The sequence below is a fragment of the Poromitra crassiceps genome (genome assembly GCF_964638095.1).
Source record: "Poromitra crassiceps genome assembly, chromosome: 6".
In the NCBI taxonomy this organism is placed as follows: domain Eukaryota; kingdom Metazoa; phylum Chordata; class Actinopteri; order Beryciformes; family Melamphaidae; genus Poromitra; species Poromitra crassiceps.
The window spans coordinates 43,082,760-43,093,482 of record NC_139627.1 but is presented as its reverse complement, the minus strand read 5'-3'; the positions used below and the strand labels follow the sequence as shown (position 1 = coordinate 43,093,482).

Here is a 10,723-nt window from a genome sequence, read left to right as displayed (position 1 = left end):
GACAGAGTTTCGACACCTGCCGTTACTCAAGTCCAATCTGTGTTTCATTGGGATTCAAACTACAATCTTCTGGTCCCATGCATGCTTCTCCTGTCTTCTTAAATCTGCTTAAGAGCTCAGAAGCATCAGTTGATTGGGTGTTCATCCTGGGCTAAGGCTCCACAAATCCAAATCAAACTAACTAATGCACAGGGTGGAATGACTCAGGTTGTGAGAAGGCTGACATCGGTTTCCACCGATATTAATTTACTTCAAATTTGACCAAATTCCAGCACTATTCACCAGAAGGGGAGAGTATGGGATACAAATACTGCCTTCAAACAAATAATTAATCTACAGAAAAGATTAAAAAAAAACGTAACAATTAAATAGATGAGAACATTACTCATATCAGATATTTAAGCGGTGCAGACGCTTCTACAAGTGACTACGGTAGTATGTGTATGGCGAGATTTGGAGGAATTCACCGCGATTTGGGGCAGCTCACCGAGATTTGTGGAAAACTCACCGAGATTTGGGGGAGTGTGTGTGTGTGTGTGTGCGCGTGCATGCGTGCGTGTGCGTGCATGCACGCGTGTGCGTATGCGTGTGTATGTGGCCAACCCAGCTGCCTCTCATCTCAGTTAATGCATGATGCCAGCAACTCTAAATGTTAATGATTTTGAACCCACAACCTTATGCAAATTAGATAGTTTGACTCTGCACTCACTCACAGACACACACACACACACTCACTTACCACCAAGGTCGTAGATGACCCTGAAAGGCGAGAGGTCGAAGGCGGTGACCACATCTCTGCCACAGATGTTCCAAATAGAGTTCATTAGCTGCATGAACTTCACCATCTCCTCGTCAGACCTACACATGCACGCAGGGCATGCACACACGCATGTGCACGCACATACACACACACACACACACACACACACACACACACACACACACACACACACACACACACACACAGGGTTACAAAACAGTAGTGTCATATTCATTGCTGCTGTCTTGCTCTATCGAGGCAAAACTAGTTTATTTATCACTTTCTTTAAGCTGTCACCTTTATTATAATAATAATAATAATAAAGTTTAACTTGGTCAAACCTAGCGATTCAGCTATATTTAGGATCAGGAGAGACCATATAACATTTCACTTGTCTCGGACCAAAAATAAAAAATAAAAAGTTTTTTTTTTTATATATCTATGTTTTTAGTTTATATTTTTGGTCTGAGTAAAAGGTTATACTCTCTCCTGATTCTGAATATACAGTAGCTGAATTGCTTGGTTTGATGAAGTAAAACTATTTTTACTATTTTTTAAAAGCATTTTTCTCTAGAGGCCTTTTCTACTTTTCCCAGTATGAGGATTCCAGCAGCGGACGTGACTTGGCTCCAGATGATTCTGCTGCAGTACGCAACAGTGCAGTATGCAGTACGTAGTACGCAGTACGCAGTACGCAGTACATGTTTGGTGAACTAAATGACTACAGGCGTCTGAGTCACCCGGCCAGCTTTGAGTCATCATGCTCCTGCGAGGTGCTGCTACCTGCTAACACAAACCGCCCAAGCTGTGCACTGACTGCTACCTGCTAACACAAACCGCCCAAGCTGTGCACTGACTGCTATCTGCTAACACAAACCGCCCAAGCTGTGCACTGACTGCTACCTGCTAACACAAACCGCCCAAGCTGTGCACTGACTGCTATCTGCTAACACAAACCGCCCAAGCTGTGCACTGACTGCTACCTGCTAACACAAACCGCCCAAGCTGTGCACTGACTGCTACCTGCTAACACAAACCGCCCAAGCTGTGCACTGACTGCTACCTGCTAACACAAACCGCCCAAGCTGTGCACTGACTGCTATCTGCTAACACAAACCGCCCAAGCTATGCACTGAGTGATACCTGCTAACACAAACCGCCCAAGCTGTGCACTGACTGCTACCTGCTAACACAAACCGCCCAAGCTGTGCACTGACTGCTACCTGCTAACACAAACCGCCCAAGCTGTGCACTGACTGCTACCTGCTAACACAAACCGCCCAAGCTGTGCACTGACTGCTACCTGCTAACACAAACCGCCCAAGCTATGCACTGACTGCTACCTGCTAACACAAACCGCCCAAGCTATGCACTGACTGCTACCTGCTAACACAAACCGCCCAAGCTGTGCACTGACTGCTACCTGCTAACACAAACCGCCCAAGCTGTGCACTGACTGCTACCTGCTAACACAAACCGCCCAAGCTGTGCACTGACTGCTACCTGCTAACACAAACCGCCCAAGCTGTGCACTGACTGCTACCTGCTAACACAAACCGCCCAAGCTGTGCACTGACTGCTACCTGCTAACACAAACCGCCCAAGCTGTGCACTGACTGCTATCTGCTAACACAAACCGCCCAAGCTGTGCACTGACTGCTACCTGCTAACACAAACCGCCCAAGCTGTGCACTGACTGCTACCTGCTAACACAAACCACCCAAGCTGTGCACTGACTGCTATCTGCTAACACAAACCGCCCAAGCTGTGCACTGAGTGCTACCTGCTAACACAAACCGCCCAAGCTGTGCACTGACTGCTACCTGCTAACACAAACCGCCCAAGCTGTGCACTGACTGCTACCTGCTAACACAAACCGCCCAAGCTGTGCACTGACTGCTACCTGCTAACACAAACCGCCCAAGCTGTGCACTGACTGCTACCTGCTAACACAAACCGCCCAAGCTGTGCACTGACTGCAAGACTGAATTGTCCATCCCGTTGCCACAAATAGGCCATTGTGTATATTGTGTGTGTGTGTGTGTGTGACGTGTGTGCGTGTGCGTGCGTGTGTGTGCGTCTGTGTGTGTGTGTGTGTGCGTGTGTGTGTGTGTGTGTGTGTGCGTGCGTGTGCGTGTGCGTGTGTGTGTGTGCGTGTGTGTGTGTGTGTGTGAACGTGTGTGTGGCTTGGCCCTTACATTTACGTAGCCAGCCACAATTACATCCAATGAATGATTTGTGCCTTACAATATTTGCTCATTTGCGTGCACTACTTGAGTAAATACCATGCGCTGGCGGTACAAGTTCCACTCGCAATTTATTTTGTGCTGCACCTAGAATTACAACATGTTAGTAGAATTTAAATTCCGTTTTCTCAGTTTGTATGCAATTGGAGGGCCAGGCTGCCACATTGATCTATTATTACAGTCAATGGTCATTGTCCCCTCTTGCTGGGTAACGCTTTTACACAGACAGCGATTCGGCGCTGTTTCTACCTCCGCTGCCAGAACGAGAGGCAGAACAAAATCACCCTAAGCTGGAAACATGTTCCAACATCAGCCTCAACTCAAGACCTCTACTCAAATGTCAGCGTGATGAGGGGGTCGCAGGGGAGTCCCCAGCAAAATGAGTCAATTCTGTAATTTCACTAGGATTTCAATGACTAGAAGTTAGCCCAAGGAGAGAATGTACAGTAGTGCATATACTTGGTAATAGCTTTCACTCTCTCTCCTGTTATCTCCCCATCTACATTATATTATAGAGAGCTAAAGTGAAACGTCACTTCCTGCTTTCTCCCTGTACCAGCGCTGCGAAAAATATGAATGGCGGTGGACGGAGAATAAGGTAATTTTTTTGATCCCGTTTGAATTGTGCCACGGGGTGCCAACGCTAATTTTGTCAATTTAAAATGTAACTTTGCATGTCAAGAAAGTCGCAGTTTGTCGCCAAACTGTTGCACTAGAAGTTATAAATCAGAAAGACTACATGCACTGTCGCCCTAAGTGACGTCACTTTCTCTACCGGCAAAGCTGAAGACCGGCGACATGCCACGAGCTTCCACAAGCGATGTAGTTTTTATACGAAACTAACCCCTACGTTTCAGCTTGACGACAAACTGTGACTTGCTCGGGATCAAAAAAGTAACCTTATTCTCCGTCCACCGCCATTCAAATTTTTCGCAGCGCTGGTACAGGGAGAAAGCAGGAAGTGCTGTTTCACTTTGGCTCTCTATACTTGCGCTGTTCACGTCAGCTGCCCTCGGCGCATACGGCGAGGGCTTTGGCATCGTAGCATGTTTTCCGCATTATACACACCGCCAGGCGGAATAACGGCGCAACATTCCCGCCTTGAAAAGGCTGTGTAAAAGGGGGCGGGGCTATGACTTTGGCGGTTGTTTGCCCCGTGCTAATTTAGCCCCAGAATACACCAGGGACAAACAACTGCTGCTCTGTATAACATCAATGACGGGATTTCCTTTTAATGTCATTTTCAATCAAGTAGATTTGAGCTGCAAATCCAGCAGCACAGGCTGTATTACAATATGTGTGCACTACACCGTTTTGAACATTTAAATTTTTCACAAACGGCGCTACCCCCTTGGGTCATTCCACTGTTTTTCAATCCAACCACATCCCCAGTTCAGACGATATCTCTGTTCCTCTTGGATTACCGTAGCCATGTTCTACAGTGCAGAGCCTCGGGCAGGCCGATCGAAAGCTATTAGCGAACAGAGTGCAACTTTGAGCAGACCGTGACCGCCCGCAAACTGCTGACCAAGCCGATCAGCCCAGCGATAAAACGGAGGCCATTAGCTGCTATGAACACTCTAGACTTCAAGGACAGATATAATTTTCTCTCTCTCCCCAAGTTCCCTCACTTCATTGCCCACAGCATGTCTTCCTCGCACGCCCACTCGCTCCCTGCCTCCCTGCCTCCCAACAGTCATTTTTTACAAAGGGGGGGAGAAGAGAGAGACACAGGCAGAGTGAAGATAGGGAGACAAGGATGGAATGTAAATTAGCCAAGGTAAGTGTGTATGATGAGATCGGCACGTCATCAGTATCGGCTATAAAATGAAATATCGACATCGGCCCAAAACAAACATTTCTGCCAATATGACGATAAAATGACGCTTTAATTATGCCCAAATGCTCGGTGGTTGACTAAATGCCTAACTAAATACTTAGTTTTGTTTGAAAGAAAATGTTACATAAATGAAAATATGGCATTTCATTCACTTGAATGAAGAAGTACAAACATCGAAGCGTCTTTTTACTTGCACTTTAAATAGAAAAGGCATTAGTCTGTGTGCTCCAGTGATCTTTCCTGTCCTGCTCCCTCCTGAGAGGATTGGACCTGCCTACAAGCTGAAGCGTGGTGGAACTCCCTTACTAAAGATATGGCATGTTTGACATAACCTAAGTTTAAATAGTTTTCTTATTCTGCCAAGTGAATGTGTAGCCTACATTTTGAAAAGCCTTGTATTTATGTTCGGCCATCACCATAAGAGTAGACATAATAATGTGTTTATTCCACTGCAGGAGAGACGTGATGCTCTCTGAAATTAGGTGTGTGTGTGGGGGGGGGGGGGGATGTGTTGGATGTTGTGTGTTGGATCAGTATCAACAATCGGCCAAAAGAATTGTAAAATATCTGCATATCATAAATATCATATCAAATATATGATGCGTGTGTGTGTGTGTGTGTGTGTGTGTGTGTGTGTGTGTGTTTGTACCTGTATAAAGCTTGAAACAGATCTTTGGAGCTGACCCCAAAAGCCTTTTCATATTGGTTCCTCCCCTCTCTGGTACATGGTGAAGATAGAGAGATAGACAGCCAGGCACACACACATGCATGCACGCACGCACGCATGCATGCGCACACACACACACACACGCACACGCACACACACACACACACACACACACACACACACACACACACACACACACACACACACACACACACACACACACACACGTGCACACACACACACACACACACACACACACACACACACACACACACACACACATGCGCGTGCACACACACACACACACACACACACAATATCATGTGTTGTTGTTGAGGATGGCTCATCTGGTAGAGCGCATACCACAAAGGCTCAGTCCTTCGCACGGCCGACCCGGGTTCCAATCCAACCCGTCGTCCTTTGCCGCATGTCATCCACTGTCTCTCTCCCCACCTTTCCTGTCTGCCTACTGTCCTATCTACTAAAGGCAAAACGCCCAAAAGATAATGTTAAGAAAAGAAACATTTATATATATATATATATATATATATATATATATATATATATATATATATATATATATACGGTATATATATATATATATAATTATGTATATTTATTTATGTATATTTATATATATAAATATACAAAGAAAAAAGAAAAACAAAACACTGCCTTAAACTTTAAGGTGGTTCTCAAACCTTTTTTAGGACCCCTAAACTGACACAAATTAGACCACGGACCCCCATTTGATAAGATTTTGTCCCAGGGTCCCCCTTGCTTTGAGGCTTAAAGCATGGGTATTTAAATTGTGAATTGTGAAAGGTGGGCATACTGACCGGACAGCGTCGGTCAAGTAGTGCCAGCAGAGGTAGATGGAGCTGGAGCTGTACTGGATGGAGTGGGCGAGCGACAGAGGACTGGACCGGGTCAGGAAGGTGCTGGCCTGCTCTGTGTTACTGTACAGCACTGAAACAGAGAGAAAGACAAAGGGAGGGAGGGGTGAATGAACAAGTCAAAGTGTGGTGGAAGAGTTTGGCCTTTGTGTCTAGGAGAGAGACCCTGTTCACACCTGGTATTAATGTGCGTGTTGGTTGAGCCGATCTCAGTAAAGTACAGGTGTGAACTCACCCAAGAAAGATGCATTGAGATCCGATCGCTCAGACCACATTCAGAGGTTCAAACTAAGCGATTCAGCTACAAGATGAATAGAGATGGGAAAAGTACACACATATTCTTTACTTAAGTAGAAGTACAGTTCTCTACAGGCTCTGAAATGTACTCAAAAGTATAAAGTAAAAGTATTTCTACCGACTGTTTCTGTGCAAAGATGACTGAACCTCACGTCATATTAATATAATTCAAAGACTATTAAAATTAAAATATCCCCTCCAAACATGTTTTAAGACGATTCATTTGTGATATGGTTTTTCCACAAAAAAGTTCAATTATCTCATTAAAATCCTTAAAATGGCATCTAATCCTCCCTCAGGCTACATTGTTGATGTGATGTGACACTACACGAGAGAGACCGAGAGAGACATAGGGCGGTCGAGCGAGCTAGAGCCGTGCATGAAGAGAGGGAGCTGTAGCGTGAAAGCTAGGAGCTGAGCAGGAGACGAGAGAGACAGATAAACGATTTTTATCTGTCTGACTCCTGCATTCAAACTAAAGTGATGAGCCTGTTTTGAAAATGTAGAAAGTACAGATATTTGTGTTAAAATGTAAGGAGTAAAAGTAAAAAGTTGCCAGAAAAATAAATACTCAGCAAAGTACAGATACTTTGTTACTTCCCATTGACACAGTCACTGCAGCACTAGTCTGACTCACTGGAAGCAGGCTGCGGGGATAAGCTCTGCCATTGGCTCCGACCATTTCAGTCGGAGCGAACGGAAATCCCTTTCCGCTCCCTGTGTGTCCGCTCTCAAATGCCCACCCAACCTGACTCTGTTGACTTTTGAAAATGAACCACTCTCTCATTGGTGCTATGACCTGTCAGTCATTCAGTTGTTCCGCTCCTCAAAACAGCAGCGAGGGCTATGAAGTGGGACAGACTCATTTATGTAGTATGCGGAGCGCAGCGATCCAACATCATATTTGAGTCTGGGCCTGGGGAGAGACTATCCATCCTCCAGACTTGTGGACTGAGCCCTCGTACCGTGACGTGTTCAATGTCATCACGTCAAGTCTGCGAGGGCCAGAGACTGCAAGGCTAGAAATAAGCCACTGATAGGCCTAAAGACTACAATAATTAAATGCATTTTGCTTACCTCTATAGCTTGTACTTCTACATATTTCTGTGTCATGGTGTGGTTGAATATTATTTCTGGCCTATGTGATTCAAGAAACATTTTAACACATTGACTGCCAGCCCTTTTTTCAATGCTGTAGGTAGGTTCTGCCAGGTTTTTTTTTGAGGATTCTGGCTCATTTTACAAGAGCCGAGGATTCTTTTCTGTTAAGACTTCGTGAACACCAATCATCTAAAAAGAACTAATAGAATGTGTGCTTTCTCTGTCTAAAAGAGTTAGTTTGTAGAGTTAGTTATGTAGATATTAGCCGTTGAGTACAGCATGGTTTCAGAGATTTTCAGAGAGTTTTGAGATAAATGGATTTTTAGAACCACCTCACGTGCCTGTGATTATGGGTGCCCTTGGGCAAGTCTGTATACTGTATTGTGTGTGTGTGTGTGTGTGTGTGTGTGTGTGTGTGTCTCCAAACTCCTCCCTCCGTCTGTGCTGCTGCTGCTGGCTCCGCGGCCGCTCTCGGGCAGTCTGGATTACTGTAAAACGGGCTCGTTCGTTTCTTGAGGTGTCGGCTGAGAGCTTTGAAGAAGCTTTTGCGATTCTGGTCTTATTTATGCTCAAAGGTACTCGTGTGTGTGTGTGTGTGTGCGCGCGCGCGCGCGCGCGTGTGTGTGTGTGTGTGTGTGTGTGTGTGTGAAATCGAAAGCGTTTTCGCCCAGCTATTTCCTTGAGAATGGCTTTCTCCCGCGGACCCGCGGCTGCCCGCAAAGTCAACGATTCTGCAAGTAGCCTATGCTTAAATCAGGACAATTGGATTGGGCCTATGTATGTATGCTGACCCTGTCCGTTGCCATGTGGGTGTGTGTGGAGGAGCTGCAGGCCAGAGCATGCAGCAAGCAGTCTCTGTGCCCCGTCCACACTTGCTCCGACTGCCTGGCCGATCTCCTCTGCAGACAGGGGGCGCTCCGCACCCAGCAACACATCAAACACACCCAGCTCACAGGCAGTGAACAGCGTCTGCATGGGACAGATGGTGGAAGCAGTAGAAAAGAGAAGAATAGATACAGGTAGAGTAGAAGATATAATATAATGGGGTAGAGTAGAGCAGAATACACTTCAATTAAATTTGGCTCCAAACGCAGATTAAACAAACCCAAGGATTTTAAAATAAATTTCAATTTTTTTGCCGGAACCGGAATGGGCCCGGCCAAGAAATGTCTCAGGGACTGACTGACTCCCCATTGTTGAAACATGCATGCGTGTTGAGCAGCACTCCGAGTCTGGCTTAACTAGGCTTGCCTAGTCTTGTTTTTTAAATAGTGTTGTGACTGTGTAAGCAGTGACATCTTATGATTAAATGGTGTATTGTTTCCTTGTTTTGTCCACCAATGAGGACCACGTTGGAAACAAGTGTTTAAGTAGGCTTTTACGTGTTATCCTCTGGCATGTACTTTTACCCAATAAAATCAATCAATGAAATAAAAGGGAGAGTAAACAATGACCTCCAGTTAGTGATCACCATAAGGGCAACCAATAAGACCACCAAAAGACACAGAAATCTATAATCCACAAAAAATATGAAGTCAGTCTGACACTACTATCATGTTTAAAGTCAATTTAAGTCATAGCAGGGTATTACTGAGATTAAAAAATGATTGGGTTGCCCTCCCCTACATCCCTGTCAGTGACCTGTCAACAGGGTTCCCACACCTTCTTAAACATATGCAGGGCCAATTCCCTCAAATTCAAGGACCTACCTAACATGACATAGTTATTGAGACACAGATCACCTTGAGGCAGATGGTACGTGAAACAAAGATGCACAGATGGTGGGAGACACACCCTATTTGCACCAACAATAAACGGTAAAGTAAAAAAACAACAAAAAAAACGAATTCTATTCTTGCACAAAATATATAAATCCAATCAGTTTCAATGACCCATGTCTGTTTATTTTCAATCCCTCCCCCTCAAATTGGCAAACTTTCAAGGATTTCAAGGACCTGTGGGAACCCTGTGTCAAGGTGTTACCTTGGAGATGAGGAAGCCTTCCATGTAGTCCAGTATCTTCCTGGGGTACGTGTCCATAGCAGGTGAGCCCACCTCTGGAAGCTCAGCCATGGCCTCAGCTAGGACAGGACTCCCTGACAAAAAGATCCCTCTGTGGGTGAACTCAACTTCTCCAGTGAGACTTCAACAGTCCCAGTGAAGACAGCTAGACTACAGGGACTAAAAACGAGTGAACAGCAACAGTAACAGTGAGGCTAGCAGTGGGCTAAGCTGATTACAGCCAGATTAGAGCCAGTCTGTGTCGGACAAAGAAACAACTCTGTGGCAATACACTGCCGCCTTGTTCATCACCATCACACACACGGATGGAGACAGACTCACTCAGTGCATTCTTACACAACCCGTTTTCCACAATAGCATCATGTTCAATGAGGTTTTTACAGCGTGGTTGCCAGAATAAAATGTAGGCATTGTACGTTCTGCAATCCACAGATAGGTAGAATATCACGTTTCTGAACTAAAATACGTTGCATATCATATTTCTAGATACGTATATATTAACGTTATACGCATCACAGTCTGCTATTGGGTGGACGTTTTACTTGCCTAAACACAACCAAAGTTGTTTTACTTGACTAAATATAACCAACGTTGTTAAAGTTGTTTTATTTGTGTTTAACTTTGGAAAGGCAGAGATGTTTTCAAATTAGGTCTGATTGTAGGTTTGCAGAAATGTAAAATGCCACATTTTAGAAGCGTAAAAAAGGCCAATGCTTTGTTTCAAATGTATGTTGAGATTGTATGTATGCAAGCATAGGTTCATGGAACAAACATAATATTGAGCATGTTCAGTCAGTATAGACGGTTTTAACTTGACAACAAAAACATTCTAAATTGAACCCCTGCTCACTTCCTGTTGCAGTGTTTGCTATGGACATAAAAGAAAAAAAAAAC

At 44.9% G+C, this 10,723-nt stretch overlaps 1 protein-coding gene across 1 annotated transcript in view; it reads right to left on the bottom strand.

Moving 5' to 3' along the window:
- The window catches only part of asmt (acetylserotonin O-methyltransferase), a gene marked incomplete at both ends in the record, with an annotated part of 15,564 nt that extends 5,684 nt beyond the window's left edge, over positions 1 to 9,880 (bottom strand). Inside the window, 5 exons of the mRNA XM_083638251.1 lie at positions 740 to 858; positions 5,496 to 5,564; positions 6,353 to 6,482; positions 8,599 to 8,776; positions 9,791 to 9,880. Coding sequence (XP_083494377.1) covers positions 740 to 858; positions 5,496 to 5,564; positions 6,353 to 6,482; positions 8,599 to 8,776; positions 9,791 to 9,880 — 586 coding nt within the window. The remainder of the gene's footprint in view (positions 1 to 739; positions 859 to 5,495; positions 5,565 to 6,352; positions 6,483 to 8,598; positions 8,777 to 9,790) is intronic.
- Between the last annotated feature and the right edge of the window lie 843 nt (positions 9,881 to 10,723).